Source organism: Mauremys reevesii, linkage group 1 (assembly GCF_016161935.1).
Source record: "Mauremys reevesii isolate NIE-2019 linkage group 1, ASM1616193v1, whole genome shotgun sequence".
Lineage (NCBI taxonomy): Eukaryota > Metazoa > Chordata > Testudines > Geoemydidae > Mauremys > Mauremys reevesii.
This window is the reverse complement of record NC_052623.1, coordinates 21,374,825-21,391,498: the sequence shown is the minus strand read 5'-3', so window position 1 is coordinate 21,391,498 and position 16,674 is coordinate 21,374,825. Positions and strand designations below refer to the sequence as shown.

General features: G+C 48.1%; 1 protein-coding gene across 1 annotated transcript; it reads left to right on the top strand.

The window, feature by feature from the left end:
• Positions 1–8,068: 8,068 nt before the first annotated feature.
• On the top strand, positions 8,069–15,388 carry KCTD14 (potassium channel tetramerization domain containing 14). Its single transcript, XM_039497101.1, has 2 exons — positions 8,069–8,804; positions 12,595–15,388. Exons 1-2 carry the CDS (start codon positions 8,745–8,747, stop codon positions 13,264–13,266), a joined length of 732 nt encoding a protein of 243 aa, XP_039353035.1. The 5' UTR covers positions 8,069–8,744; the 3' UTR covers positions 13,267–15,388.
• Positions 15,389–16,674: the final 1,286 nt, after the last annotated feature.

The window sequence follows — 16,674 nt, the reverse complement described above, 5'->3', positions numbered from 1 at the left end:
CCTCTTAGCCACTGGGCTTAAATCTGACCCTGAATTTACATGCTGGGGCCTCAAAGAAGTTAGAGATGGCCCAAGGAAGTGGGGAGTTATGACCCATATTGCATTTGGCTGGGGGTCTCTGCTGAATTGGAGTCAGCGAATGCCCTGTCAAAATCAAAGACAAAGCAGCAGGAGCTAAAAACAGGTATAACCTCCATAGAATTACAGATACTAGCCTTGTAATCTAGCCCCCTTGCTTCTCCCCTAGAGTTCATTTTTCTAGAAACCTTTGTTCTCATAACACCTGTTAGCCAGCTACCTAAAATATCCTCTGCTGCTGTTTAGATTTAATTAAAAGAAAACAATACTTAAAGTTTCTAACTTTAGTAAAAGTTAGATGCTATGATTCTTTCTTAGTATTTTTAACTAGGTTTCCTATATATTTGAATTGACCATGATACAGACGGCTAATCTTATCAGGTTTACCCTCCTTTATTCTGTAAAGCCTGCTGATCAAAGGAGTGTAGTAGAAAGGTGGGTTAGTTCACTAGACTTCTGGAGTCCTAGGTTCAAATGTTGTTTAGATCACAAGTGGAAATGAGCAGTGTGGGGCACGGGTCACTTGCTGGAAGATTCTCTGCACCTTGAAGTCTTTAAACCACGATTTGAGGACTTCAATGGCTCAGACACAGGTTTGATACAGGAGTGGGTGGGTGAGATTCTGTGGCCTGCGTTGTGCAGGAGGTCAGATTAGATGATCATAATGGTCCCTTCTGACCGTAAAGTCTATGATTCTATGATTTTATTGTCCATTCTGACTTAAAACAATCCAAGCAACAAGGCTCCTCCTGGGCTTTTCATGGGAGTGTACAGCTGACCAGATCTCCCTGGTAGGAGATGTTTCCTGGTATTTGGTGTCTACAAGTTTTCCTTTGCCGACTTATTATATATCATTATTATTTGCATTACGGTAGGGCCCGAGAGCCTGAGTCATGAATCAGCATTCCATTGTGCTTGGCACTATACACACAGGGAAAAAGGCAGGTCCCCTGGCCCCAGGGAGCTGATAATCTCAGTACAAGATAAGAGACAACAGGTGGATACAGAAAGAGAGACAGGAGTTCCTCCTAGTTCTAGCCTACCCACTCTCCTAGACTTTAATTTTCTTATTTCACTTTATGTTAAAGCATCAGCTTTCTTTAAGTATTTAATTTTTACCAGGACTTATTTTATTTTTAGAAAGAGCTATAAAATACTCGTCTACCTATTGTTTGTCTAACAATTCGGAACAGAAGAGGCAGTTCCAATCTATTGGAAAAATACATCTGCTTAAAAAAAAAAACTTTTATAGCTCATGTTATTTTCCTAGCAGACCCACAACAACAGCTTGGAGCTGTTCCAGTTTATTGATAAGTCCATATTTATACAATATAAAAAACACCTATTTATTCACAATAAAAGGCATTGCCAAGTTATTTATTATTGGATAGGCACAAGGATCCCATCTCTTTTCAACAGAAGATCTGAAAGCACTTTAAAAAGGAGGTGAATATCATGATCCCTGTTTTATGGGTGGGGAAACCCAGGCCAAAGGTCACCCACCACACCAGAGGCAGGAACCCAACCCAGCTCTCCTGAGTAGCAAGCTAGTGCTCTGTCCACTAGGCCATACTGCACTAGTATTGCAGTAGTGCCTAAGAGCCTCATGAACTGAGCCCCCAGTGTGCTAGGCACTGTACAAACACAGAACAAAAAGACATTCCCTGCCCCAAAGGGCTTGCAATCTAAGTACTATTCCTCTGCCATGGAAAAGAGAAAAGCTACTAGTGAAAAGTCCATGAGGGGAGGGGTTTACAGCTCCACGGAGCAGATGGCCTCTGAGCACCATGGATTCCAAGGAGCTATGGGGAAAGTGGGGCACAACCTAGAGATCTCAGCCGTGCTTCACCTCACTGCTCTGTGACCTTCCCGAGCAGCAAAGTTCCCACATAAGCCTTGGGATACTCCCCATCTGGCTCTACACTAACTTCTCCAAGATAGGGGCAAGAACCCATCAAAACTATTCATGTCATAGGCTCTAACAAGTCCTTTATCCTCGCTCCAGTCTATCAGGTGATCTGTACTTAGCCTCACACTGAGCCAGAGCACCCCTTATGTGGGTTTTTTACAGACACAACGGTCATAGAAACAAAGGCAGTGCTGTGTAACTCCTGCTGGCCTACACAAAGCTGGTGACTATCCCTGAGGGGGCCTAAGTTCCTAAGTCAAGATAGAGTTGATCTGGTTTGTGGCGTCATCTGTTTAAAAGCAACTGGAATTGGCTTAATCGACTAGTGATGTCTGCAGGGTGCTGGCACAGAGCACAGACAGACGACACAGACACAGTCAGTGGTTGTGTGCTTTCACGCTTCAATAAACACAAACAAAAGGAGAAGCAAAAAACATTTATTTTGATCAATCTAGATCATGACACACACAACACACAATCACAAGCACACATACACACACTTTTTTTTTTTTTCTTTATACATATTCAGCTAAGCATATTCCCCCCACCCCCCCCCCCCCCCCTCCCCCCCCTTCCCTTCCCATGTCATTAAACAGTATAGTAAAGCAATTACTAAAGCAGTTAAATCATTCTTTGCAGCAGCAAAATTCATCCTCGTAGTGACTTTTTCTTGACCAGTTTTTTTTTTTTACTTTTTTTTGATTATCCTGCCCCCCTTAGCCAGGTGCAAGCAGGCCTCATTATTGCCTCCTGGTATCAGTGTTGCACTAATAACTAGCTGCTACACATTCCATCCTCGGTTACTGGCCTGTAAGGTCGATTAGAGTTTAACATGGAGGCACTCTGGACAAGCATAGAATAACTTTGGTTCATTCAGGCCTAATACAGATGCCTGATGACACCAACAGTGCCATCAGGCCTCCTGAGGACATGTACACAATGGGCCTCACCTGGTCACCGAGAACAGGTCCAGCACACAATACTCACGGTTCTGCGCAGAGACAAGGAATAGGGTGACCAGATGACAACACTAAAATATCGAGACACATTGAGGTGCCGTCAGCCCCGCCCACAGTCCACCCCCGCTCCTTCCAGGCTCTGCCCCAGGTCCCACCCCCTCCCTGCTCGGCCCCCACCGTGCCCTTCCTAATTCCCCGGCCCCCTATTAGCTTGCTGCATCCCTCTTCAGTCCCCCACCCACCGCTTGCCTCTTCACCCCCCTGCCTGCCACTCGCCCCTACGGCACTGACTTCCCCTGTGCTGGGTGGGTGCTCGCCCCCCCCGCCTCTTCCCGCCCAAGCATCCATCACTCCACACCCATTCCACGCCAGTCCCCACCCCTACCCTGCCTCTTCTCTACGTCCTCCCCTGAGCATGCTGCATCCCTGTTCCCAGAGCTGGTGCAAGGATGTTTCGCGCCCTAGGTGAAACTTCCACCTTGTGCCCTCCCCGCACCTGAGCCCCCGCTCTGAGGTGCCCCCCCCACGGCAGCTCCCACCCTCCGCCCTGAGGCACCCCACCCGCTCCAGCTCACCCCTGCTCCGCCTCCTCCCCTGAGCACACCATCGCTGCTTCACTTCTCCCATCTCCCAGGCTTGCAGCGCCAATCAGCTTAGGCGCCACAAGCCTGGGAGGCGGGAGAAGTGAAGCAGCCATGGCGTGCTCGGGGAGGAGGTGGGGCAGGGGTGAGCTGGGGTGGGGAGTTCCCCTGCGTGCCGCCCCCCCCCACACACTTGCTGCAGGCGGCCCTCCCTGCGCTCCCCTGCCCTAGCTCCCTCCACCTAAATGCTGGCGGTGACTGGGGCGGCCGAAGATCCGGCTGCTGCGGTTGCTGCCAAAGAAAATGCCGCCCCCCAAATCCTAGTGCCCTAGGTGACCGCCTACGTCGCCTAAATGGTTGCACCAGCCCTGCCTGTTCCTCCCACTCCCTCCTGGAAAGCGCTAAGCACCGCCAAACAGCTGTTAGGCGGTGGAAAGCACTGGGGAGGGGGGGCGGAGACATGGCACACTGGGTGGAGGGGGGAGAAGGAGGCGAGGAGGGGGGAGGTTGGCTGCAATTTTTCCCCACGCCAACCCTGAAGCACCCATCGAGTTGGTGCCTCCCTCCTGCTCGCCTCCTTTCCTGAATATCAGGACAAATGGCGTCCCGATCGTACATTGATCGGGACGCAGGACAAAGGGTTAAATATCAGGACAATCCTGATTTTATTGGGACATCTGGCCACCCTAACAAGGAACCAGCCAGGACACAAACACTGGCCCAAGGGGGGCTAAGTTTGTTGGCGGGGGAAGGCAATAGCAATATTCTATCAAACATCACTCAGTTTTACCCATCAACAGTTGGCCACATCCACAGGTTCCTGAGGTTTGGGCTGTGACCTTCGTGGTCCTGCTAGATTGGGCCTGCTCAGAATGATGAATGAGTTAACAGTTCTAAGAACTCTCCTCTCCTTCAGGCCGGCAGACAGGGCCATTGGGGAGGTGCAGGAGCAGCTTTCAACGGTTCTCTGGGTAACAGCTCGCTGAGCCCTTCTTGCCAATGCACCGCCCAACACAGAGCTCCGGGCTGACATTGCAGGTCAATACAACGCACATTCCAGCTTCTAGCGGTACTTCCCCAAAGGGAGGAACCTACCTAACGGCCCTAACAACAGTTGCCGGGGCTTTTCGGCACATAGAACAGCAGCTGCAATGGTGGCGGGAACCCCAGGAATCTCGTCACTCTGGACTATGGAGCCTTTCAAGCTATCTGCCTTTTTTCCCTTTCCCAAGGGAGAGTGAGACGCGAACCACCAGGCTGTGGGGAGCTATGGAAGAACACAGTCAGTGTTTGGGGGGGGGATGAGAGCCCTCTCTCAGCTCTGCCTCTCTCACCCCCTGAAAACATCGACTGTGCTCTTCCAGGTCATCGTTTTCTCTCCCCCGACCTTCCCCACTAGCTTCCCTTTGACGGGGAGGAAAAGAGAAGAGCACCAGGCTGCAAGAGCAACTGTTTCCACGTTGCACTAGTGCAGAGGACTTTGTTCCAGAGTCAGACACTGACAGTTCAAAGCCTCTTGCAGGAATAAATTGCAGCCTGGAGGGCTACAGCCAAACAGGCCAGACCAGTGGGCCCACTGTCTCTGGCGGGGCCGGTATTAGCTGCTTCAGAGGCAGGTGCACAATGCAGTGTCCGCAGTGACGTGCTCCCTGGGGAGAAAGCGGGGTGGGGTTCTTAAACCCATTTCAAACAGGAGTGATTTGGCAGCTGGGAATCAAAAACCCATAACAAACAAATCCCACTGGGAGACGCTCATATGCTAGGACTGTGAAACAGCAGCTTAAAACAAGCCACGCTGCCAGCAGGGCTCCGCAAGCTCAGCAGCACAGGTACAAGGATCCTACGTCTCACAGACACGGCGCCTTTCAGCCAAACAACTCAAAATGCTTCACAAACACTGGCCTGGATTCTTCTGGGTGTCATGCTAGTGTAAGTGACCCCAGCATAAAGCAGGGGTAAGAAAATGGAGACTGAGGCCCAGGAACTGTAACCCCTTCAAGAAGCTGGTCCACCAGAGGAAAATGGCCTACTACTGCTACCACCTTTGCTTAAGTGGGGGAGATCTGTGCTGTGTTGTTGAAGGGCCTGTGTTCAGATCCTGAGGAGGGCCATAAGCACCCCTGATTTTGGTTTTGCAAAATCCTACTAATGAACTTTAACAAAGCTAACCTCTCCCCTCTTTATTTGCCATGCTCTAGTTCAGGGGGTTTCAACCTTTTTCTTTCTGAGGGCCCCTCCCAACATGCTATAAAAACTTCCTGGCCCACCTGTGCCACAACAACCATTTTCTGCATAGCCAGTAGATTAAAAGCCAGAGCCTGCGTTAGGGGGTAGCAAGCAGTGTAATTGCCCAGGGCCCCATGTCACAGGGGGCCCCACGAAGCTAAGCTGCTTGGGCTTTGATTTGAAAACAGGGCCACCCAGAGGATTCAGGGGCCTGGGGCAAAGCAATTTCAGGGGCCCCTTCCATAAAAAAAAAGTTGCAATATTTATTATAGAATACTATATTCTCATGGGGGCCCCTGTGGGGCCCAGGGCAAATTGCCCCACTTGCCCCACCCCCACCCCCGGGGCAGCCCTGTTGATTTCAGCCTCCAGTGGTGGGGCTCGGGCTTTGGCTTTCTGACCTGGGCCCCAGCGAGTCGAACACTGGCCCCTCTCTGGTTTATTTTGATTGACCCCCTGAAACCTGCTTGTGGCCCTCCCGGGACCCCTGACTCCTGGTTAAAAAACACTGCTCTGGTTAAAAGTTTTGCAGGGGTAGAGAGGTGAGGTTCCAATCCTGCAGCTGCTGGAACAGAGGCTGATGACTCCAGTAACAAAAACTCACTGTACAGAACAAACTTTGAATTTATATCAGTCAACAGCTTCAGGTTTACAAGTGAATTAAATCCAGGATGTTTGGAAGACACAAGTGAGCTGTCCCCATGTAAGAATGGGATTTGCAAAAATCAGTGACCTAGAAAATTCAGACCTGCCAACTCGCACTGTTTTCCAGTGAGTCTTGATTGTTTATGTGTTAAGAGACTCACACAACCTCCTGCCTCCAAGGACATCTCAAGTTTCACTGCATTCAGCTCTGTTAACTCTTTAGGCCTGTCAAAGAGAAAATCCAAGCACTGCACTAAAAAGACTGCATAGTTATTCAGAGATGGATTATTACTGAGGATCGCTGGGGAGAAATGGTTACAGCTGCGCAGGAAGCTCTGAACATAACCTAACAGCATGTCACACTCACCTGGTCAGGGTTGCATCATAAAACCAAGATTTTGGCCAAGTTCACTGAAAGGTTCACTCAAGTGCATGAAAAAAAAAACAGGAGTACTTGTGGCACCTTAAAGACTAACAAATTATTTAAGCATGAGCTTTCGTGTCATTCAGTGGAACCTGGACCTAGCTTTGATCAAGACTTTGTCTCATGATGGGTTTAATTTCAAAAACTAGTGACACAGGAGCAGGCTAAGCAGCCTGCTGCAGCAGCTGCGCTGCGCGCTTCCGCGCGCGCTTCCGGTCTCTGGCGGCCCGCGCTCCGCTCCTCTCCGCCTGAGCTGCCTGCACCCCAGCGGAGCACCGGGAGCGGCAGACCTGCGACTGCGCCACAGCTCAGCCATCGGAGCTCAGCCGGCGGGAGGGGGAGCGGTCCCAGGCCAGGCAGTGCCGCGGGCGGCGTCTGGCCCTCGCTCCGGACTCCCCCGCAGGCGCATGCGCGAGCTCAACAACTGGAAATGCGCCCGCCCGCCCCGGCCGGCCGCCCCAAGCGCCTGCTTGGCGCGCTGGTGTCTAGAGCCGCCCCTGCACAGGAGCAAATTCAAATCTCTTTCATTTTGTGCTGCAAGTTTCTTTCTGGACCAAACCTTAAAGCCTGGTTCTCACAGGGAGAGAGGGATGCAAACCCACACAAAGCAAAACCAAAGAAGAGTTGGCATGAACATTTGCAAACTGACACAGTCCAGCTGTGGGAATGATGCACAAAGAAAGACAGACAGACACGGGAAAGGACATACTGGCCTCCGACGTAACAGGAACACCTCAAAAAATCTGGAGCAGAGATGAGGCTGTACTGCAAGATTCTGCTATGGATCTGAATTTCAGCAACGTTTTTGGGTCAGGTCTTGGATTCAGCACTCTCCCTCCTTTTAGCAAGTGGGAATAATTGGGATACTTCCCGGGTGCCCCCCAAGATAGAGGGGTAATAGTTGCATATATAAGACAAAGCCCCTAATAGTAGGACAATTCCGATAATAGCAGGACATCTGATCACCCTATCTCCTTTGGAGTTCCTGTTTATATTCACTCTTCTTTGAACCTCTGTGGTTTAAAAATCTGGCTGGAAATCTCATTAGCATAGCTCCCCTCCCCTCCCACCACAAGTTTTCCGGTGCTGCCTGACTCCAGCTAGGCTGGAAATACCACAACCAAGGAATTTCCACCTTTGATCCCAGGTGAATCCAGGTATATCAAAAATGGGGTGAGGCGAGAATGTTAACCAAACATTTGTGAACTATCAAAAACGGTTCAGGGTTGAGTGGAGCTTCGGCTTTGGTCTTATTTTACCTGCACCAATTAATCAATGTCTGAGCAACCCAGGAAACACAGCCACGTATGGACATTCGAGTCTTAACATGTTGGCCAGAGCGCATGTGAGCCATGGTTCAGACTAACCCACGTACTGTGTCTTTAAACAGAGCGAGGAGGCCGAAGGGCTGGGACAGCAGGGTGTAACCAGTTCAGCCAGACAGTCGTCACACATGGCAGTGCTCCCGGACAGGCTCTGTGCATTGGGAGGGATTATCTGGGGTTTAGTCACTTCACTGGTATCAGAGGCGGATGCACTAGGCACCCAGCCCAGGTCCACCCTGCCCCTCGCAAGGTGTTGTGCGCTACTTGCCAGAGAACTGATGAATACACACTTCCGCTTACAGGCTCAGCCCTCTGCTCTGTCACACCTGTAAGCTTTGGCACAACAGCACCTGAGCAAACTTGCGCCCTTAGGACAGTGGCTGGACTGGAGTCACATACAGAAGCCGAGACCAGACCTGAGCCACTGCACAGAAGCTGAGGGAGAATTAGAGAGGGGAGCCTGGAGCTATCCTGTACCCCTTGGCAGAAGCTGGGAGAGAGTCAGAGAGAAGCCCGTGATCTGAGTGCCAAGCAGCAAGTTCCTCTTGTACCTCTGAGCCTCCCGCTCCCTTCCTTTGCCCTGCAGGCCTGGGGGAGATGAGCATTTCATCAGAGCACCGATCCCTTGGGAAACAAGTCACGAGCAGCCTACAAACGGTGAGGGGGCCTGGCAGTGTTCTGTCTGGTGGGGGTCTCAGCAGTTTGCGGGTGGGACATTCTGGATGTTACGCTGCTTTTAGCCTGCTTGCCATTTCTGAGGCTTTGGGGTCAGCCAGCACCCAGAGATGTGACCCAGTCCATTCTGACCAAATTGGTGCCTCCAGCTTAGACACAAGAGTTCTGGCAATGACACAGCCTGCACTAGGTAGTGATTTCTACTCCTGAACTGAAGGGTTTAACTTGTATTTGTTGGAAAAAAGACCCAAGTTTCTCTTGCTCCATGGAGTGTTATATACTTGACAATTGCAACAAAGTTATCTCAGCATTTTAGATTTGCAGAACATTGACACCAGACTAGCATAGCAGGTTCGCTAATTCATGCTAATATTAAGGACACCTAGGTCAGGTCTACACTAGGAAATTAGGTTGGTATAACTATTCAGGGTATGAAAAATCCATATTTCTGAGCAACACAATTGAATCGACCTAACCCTTGGTGTGGACAGCGCTAAGTCAGCAGGAGAATTCGCCTCTCGGGGAGACAGCGTAGGTAGTGTCTTCACTGAAGTGCTACAGTGGCATAGCTGCCACTAAGTGTAGACTAGCCCTTAGTGAGAGTCACTGGTAATAATACCCAGCTGTTATATAACGGTTGTCATCAGGAGATTTCAAAGTGCTTGACAAAGGAAGTCAGTATCATAATCCCCATTTTATAGATTGGGAAACTGAGGCACGGAGCTGGGACATGACTTGTCCAAGGCCAGTGGCAGAGCCAGGACGACAACCTAGGTCTCTGAGTCCAAAGCTAATGCTCTCACCACTAGGCCACATTACCAAGAGTTACTAATTAGTGAATAACCAAATAAAGATGGTAAAATTGTTAAGAAAGCTGCACTAGTGAATGTAAAACATGTTCATTTCCTTTGACAGTAGTTTGCTGTTAGCCATTGACGACAACCCTTTGTAAAAGTTTCTGTAAAAGGAGCAAAGGCTGAGGAGTATAAGCCCTTGCTTCCCTTTGATCTTTGCTGGGAAGTGGGGTGAAGTTGCTAGTTTTCAGGTGGACTTACTGGGTTGTGGGCTAGTGTAAAAACATGGAGTGTGGTTCCACTATATAAATATTGTTGGGCCTTGGTCTCCTTTTCCCTGCACCTGCCGCAATCATTTACACCTGTCAGGTGGGTGTGAAATGCTTCCCAATGTGAATGACACCACTGTGCACCCATTTTGCTTTGGTGTAAGTGACTGTGCAAGGTGCAGGACAATGGCGAATCAGGCCCTTTTTATTTCACTGTTCCTTTGGGCCTAAGCTTATATGTTACCCTTCATGTTCCCCCTACATTTTCTGGCTACAGGCTCAATCCTGAGCACCCAGAACCTGACCCAGCAAAGAACCTTGAGCTTGTGATTAGTTCTGACGGAGTTGATCTTGCATGATCAAGCCCTGTGTTCAGGAAAAAGAGCAGATGAGTGGCTAGGTGTGGTGGTAATAGTATAATGCATGTGACTTGCATTCCGGTGTAATTGTTTTAGAGACCACAAACCTGCTTCGTCCCTGACTTTTAAATAAACAAGAAACACACCCCCCCCCACACACACACACACATACTTTGCTGCACTGAGCACTCAATAAAGTGGCTATGCAGAAAGGGGTGAGGTGTCACTTTTTCACCAGTCAGCACTGGGGGGTATTGTGCTGCTGGAGGAGCCATCAGAAGTAAAACTAAGATTGTGACCTCTCTGGGCATTCACAGATCCCAAGGCATTTTTCACAAAAGTGGTGACATTATGGCCTGCAGGAATTCAAATTTGAGTAAATTCCCCTGTAGTTTTAGGTTGGCGTATCTTCTTCACTTCATGGCCTAAATGCTATAGGAAATTTTTAGGGTGCTCTGATAAACAGCTGTTATCTTCTACTCCAGAAATGGCTGCATTTCAGTGGTGCATGATCAGTTAATCTGGTCTATCTTTTGGATTTATAACAATGCCCCAAAATAGGTAAAACTAATTTGGGGTTTTGTTACTAAAATTACACACAGCTCTTGTCCCAACTCTTAAGGGAAAACCCAAATCAAGGGGAGAGGGAAATAGAACTTTAGCTATTAATAGTGTAACAAATCCTTGGTTGTCCTCATGCTTGTTGCTATCACCTCACTGAAGCTTCACAATAGCAGGGAGAGACCTCAACACTTCCTGTTCCCAAGTCATAGGCCTCTATTCTGTGAGCTAACGGGGAATGCGAAGAGGCAGGATGGTCCCAGCAGTTAGGACTCTCACCTGAAATCCAAGTTCAAGTCCCTGTGTGACCTTGGCCAAGTCACTTAGTCTCTCTGTGCCTCAGCTTCCTAACTCCAAAATGAGAAAAATGGCACTTCCCTACTGTGACGGGTTGGATCACAGAAACCCACTTGGGAACTGCCAACTGATGTGCCAAGACTACTTCTGCCCCTGCCTTCCCTGCCGGCTCAGGACTCCAGCACCCTGTCTTGCTGAGCCAGACACGCCCGTCTGCTCCAACACAGACTCAGGGTCTGAACCACGTGCCCCAAAGCTGCGGACTTAACCTGAAAGCAGCAGAAGTGCTCCTGTCTTTAATGCTCAGATGCCAAACTCCCAGTGGGGTCTAAACCCCCAAATAAATCTCTTTTACCCTGTATAAAAGCTTATACAGGGTAAAGTCATAAATTGTTCACCTTCTATAACACTGATAGAGAGATATGCACAGCTGTTTGCCCCAGCCCCAGGTATTAATGCGTACTCTGGGTTAATTAATAAGTAAAAAGTGATTTTATTAAATACAGAAAGTAAGATTTAAGTGGTTCCAAGTAGTAACAGACAGAACAAAGTGAATTACCAAGTAAAATAAAATAGAACACGCAAGTCTATGTCTAAGACAACTGAATACAGATAAAACCTCACCAGTTCCAGTAAGCTTCCTTTTACAGACTAGTGTCCTTCTAGTCTGGGTCCAGCAATCACTCACACTCCCTGTAGTTACTGTCCTTTGTTCCAATTTCTTTCAGGTTTCCTTGGGGGTAGACAGGCTATCTCTTTAGCCAGCTGAAGACAAAATGGAGGAGTCTCCCAGGGGCTTAAGTAGATTTTCTCTTGTGGGTGGAGACCCCTTCCTCTCTTCTATGCAAAGTCCAGGTCCAAAATGGAGTTTTGGAGTCACATGGGAAAGTCATATGTTCATGCATGACTGAGTTTCTTACCAGCCAGGCCACATTCCTGGGAAAGCTCCAATGTGGATTGGCGTCTTTGAGTTCATTGTTGGCTTAAGTGGTTCTTGACTGGGCACTTAATTTGCACATTCCTTTCTCAAGAAGCTGACCAAATGCTTTACTAAGCCTATCAAGCAAGTATACAGCCAATATTCCTAACTTCAAGTACAAAAATGATGCATGCATACAAACAGGAGGAATGTATTCAGTAGATCATAACCTTTACATAGATATGTTACATGGCATATGTAGCATAAAACATATTCCAGTTATATCATTCATAAGCATATTCCCATGAAGTTTTATGGGGTACACCGTCACACCTACCTCACAGGGGTGTTGTGTGGAGAAATCCATTACAGAGTGTGAGGTGCTTAGATATTATGGCAATGGGAATGATATAAGTATCTTAGACAGACTCTTGGTTAGCTATTAGCAGGATATGAACTCAGATGCAGTTCCAAGTCCATCCAGTAGGGGACAGTGACACACTAGCCAGTTAATTCCAATTTCCCGCTGCTCTGACTTGTAATGGGTGTGGTATTTTCCCCCTGTGACTGCAGCTGTCACCGATCGTGGAGTTAAACATTGGCGGGGAGGTGTACACAACAACCCTAAGCACCCTGAAGAAACACCCTGGCTCCAAGCTGGCAGACATGTTTACTGGCCAGCCCAAGCTCAGGACTGACTCAGAGGGGAGGTTCTTCATTGACAGGCCAGGCACCTATTTTAAGTACATCTTGGAATACCTCCGCAGTAACCAGGTGCCCACCCAGTGCATCCAGGACGTGTATAAAGAGGCACTGTTCTATGACATCGAGCCTCTGGTCAAGAAGCTGGAGGACTCCCCTCAGATTTTTGGGGAGGTGGTGGCAAGGAAGCAGTTTCTGGCCCGTGTGCCCAACTACAGCGAGAACATCGAGCTGATGATTCGCATCGCCCGGGCGGAGGCGGTAGCATCCCGTCACTCCAGCGTCACAGTGTGTGTGGTCAGGACCGAGGAGGATGCAGCCAAGTGCCACAACGCCCTGAACAGCTTGGACATGGATAAGAAATCGGTGGTGAAGTTCGGCCCCTGGAAGGCGACGCCGAGCATTTCTGACCTTTTGGATTGCATTAAAATGGACATTGAAGCCAAAGGATACAAGATTTCCTTCCAGCCCCACGTCACAGAGAAAGGCTTTCGGTTCAAATCCTACGACTTCTTCTACAAATTTCTGTTCACCTGGTGGTAGCAAAAGGGAACTCTTGGCAGTGATTTTTAAACGGCTATTAAAATAAATAGACTTCTGTTGTTTTAATACAGAGAATCTCTCAGCGATCAGATTCTGGGATCTGGCCAAACTGCACACCGCACAAGTTGAGATGTGTGCGCAATGGGGGTGTAAAACCTCCCCACCCCCATGCTATTCCAAAACTGAGTCAATCGTGTACAGGCCTGGTCTTCCGTGTAAGTCAGAGCAGCCTTAGACTGATTGCTAACTGCCCCAAAGGGCAGAAACCACAGTCGGGACCAGAGCAATATAGGGTGCCCCGGTCTCATCCTCTTTACTCTGACCTCATTCTGTGCAAGCATCCAGGGCTAGGAGTAGTGTTGCCTCTACACCAGCTCTGGGGCAATCGTCCTGGGACTGAGTTAACCAGATTTACAGCCAGAAACAGTGGTCAGTGTAGTACAAAGTAGCCTTATTGGAGGATCTGGAACAGAATTTTTACTGTTGCTACACATATACGATAATAGGCAGAAAGAACTTGGCTTCCAGATCCCTGGTCGTGTTTGCAGTGCTGGGGGGAAATAATCTTTGTAAAGCAGCAAATCAGGTCTGGAAGTGTCATTGAGAGAGAATAAATATGGGAGTACACCAAGTCCTTAGTCTGAATATAGCTTCACTCTTAAGGGTACGTCTGCTCTTGGAGCTAGGGACGGGGTGTGTGATTCCCAGCTCGAGGAGACATACCCATGCTAGCTCTGATTGAACGAGCATGCTCAAAGTACAATGTAGTGAGTGGCAGGAGGCGCTAACCGCCCTGAGGACATACCCGTCCGAGACCCTAGAAACATACTCAGGGTGGCTAACCCAGCGTGCAGCTCACCCTGCTGCGGCTACTTTCTATTTTTAGCGGACTAGCTCAGTGGGAGTTCACACAGGTATGACTCCTTGAGGAGGGAATCACACGGCCCCAGCTGCAAGTGCAGACATACTCACTGGTCTCTCAGCTACAGCTGTGCACGATCAATGATATGGCTTCAGCTGAAGGAGTTACATGAGCACATGCAACTCAGGGGCAGCTGGTGAACTTTAGGGCAAGTGGGGCATAGCAGAAACCCCCAGGGCTCCCACACACACACACTTAGCACCAGAACTCTGGGTGCTCTTCTCTTCCCCCGCATTCCCACCTTGCTTAACCCTGGCCTCTAAAGTCTCCCTCCTCCCCCCTCCCTTCACCTGAATATCTCCTTATTCCCCCAGCCCCTGTTCCCCACTAGTCCCAAGCCCCTGAGGCTTCTTCACCTCCTAGGCCAGGAGTGACTGACAGATTTACCCATTCAGCAGAGTGGCTCTTCTCCTGAGCCTTTTGCCTTTCTTCTTGATTCCCTGGGGCCTCTCACAGCTCCTTGTCAGTTCCTCCTGCCTCTTCTCCTCTCCTACAGACTGTGCAGTCAAGATCTAAGAGGAAGCAAGCGGTGGGGATTTTGAGTGGCCTTTGAGTGGTGCCTGGAGCCGCCCCTGTAAGGACCCCTACCTCTCCCCTAGGTGTAAAGCAAAAGGGTGTCAATGCTCAGGTTGACAACCCACTCTCTAGCAAATATCATTATTATTGATGATTTGTATTGTGGTAGCACTAGGAGCCCCAGTCATGAACCAGGTCCCCATTGAGCTAGGTGTTGCACAAACACAGAACAAAAAGATGGTGTCGCCCCCAAAGGTTTTCCAGTTTAAGTTGAACATGTTCTACTTGTTAATGCAGAAGTGTTTAGCTATTGTTTGTGCCATCAGTTACGTCTCTTTAAGTGCTACAAATGAATATGTGCATCAGGAGACATCGTGAAACCCCATGATGATTATTAGATGGAAGAGTCTCATAAGGTACTTCCAATAGGACAAACTACAGCCTGGTTCCTATAGTCTCTACTAAAGCAAAACTCCCTTTGACTTCAGTGAAAATTTTGCCTGAGTAGGGGGTGCTGCATTGGGTCTATCGTTTTTTAAAACCTTAATATTCACAAATTTATTTTTATTTATTTTTATACTCAAGACAGCTGATGATTTTAAATTATTTACTACCCCAAGGATATCTGAAAATCATATTGGTTATTCTAGATCATGGTTATGTTTACTTTTACTCTTGTAATATGGGTTGCCTCCTATAAAGGACAATATGTGTTTTGGGACACTAAATAAATAGATACTAAATAAATACACTTTTAAAAGCCTCTTTGCATAGTATAAATCTACCTTCTTTATTATCCTCTTAAAAAACCACAAAGCTTTCCTTATATACTACTGGGTTAGACTCTATCTTCATAAAGTGTAGTATAAAATGCCTACATTCTGGTTATTGTTCTTCCAATGGTGTAAATCAGGACTGACTTCACTGAAGTCAGTGCAGTTACACTGTGTAAAACTGGTGTAAGTGTGAGAAGCTTCAGCCCCCTAAAATTTTGAAGACTTGGGCAACATTTTTAAAAGAGACTAACGATTTTGTGTGCCCCAAATCACTTAAAGGGACCTGGTTCTCAGAAAGTGCTGAGCACCCACTATCACTGGTCACTTTTGAAAATTTCCGCCCTGATCCACTATGCTTTGCCTTGTGCATTTAGTTCTTGGGGAGTTCCATACCCAAGGCCTAGTAGTCCAATGCCCACTGAAATAACAGCCTCCCTTGATTGACTTCAATGGTCAAAGAACCTGATCCTGAGATGTACCACCCTCCTTCAAATCCCACTGTGAGCAATGGGAGTTGAGGGCATTCAACCCTTCACTGGTTCTGGCTCTAGCTCAGTGCTATATAAAATGTTTGCAAACCAAACCCAAAAGCACATGAAACATACCCAGTTTGGGGTCTGATTACAAACTTAAAACACAGCTCAGGTTTGGGGAAAACACATCCCAAACACAGAATTAAAACCATTTTTTTGGGGGGGGAATTATTTCTAGACATTATTGGGCCAAATTCACATATCGCTGATGCAACTCTACTGACTTCAGTGGGTTCACACAGGAATGACTTTGGCCTGATATAGTCTGTATTAATGTATACAAATCTAATCTTTTCAAAGAAAGAGAGAGATGAGCCTGAATCAACCTCTCAGAACTGAACACCTCCAAACTTTGTGGGAGAAATGGGTTCCGAATCCATACTCAGATCCAGAACTAATGTCTGAGCCCTATTTCTTTGGGAGGCAGGGGACTTGAAGTCTGGGTCCCTTTTTAGTTCTTGTATTCACAAAAGGCTATAGTTAAAGATATCAAACTTCAATGGGAAGCTTTTTCCACCTCCTCCTGACTTCAGCAAAACCAAATGCATCCCCATGAAATTTTGCATGCCACATCTCATACCAAGATAGAATTTTTCTGGAAAATTTGGGTCACTTTTATATAACTTCAAATCTTTCAGTTTGGACAAGAAAAAGGGTAAAC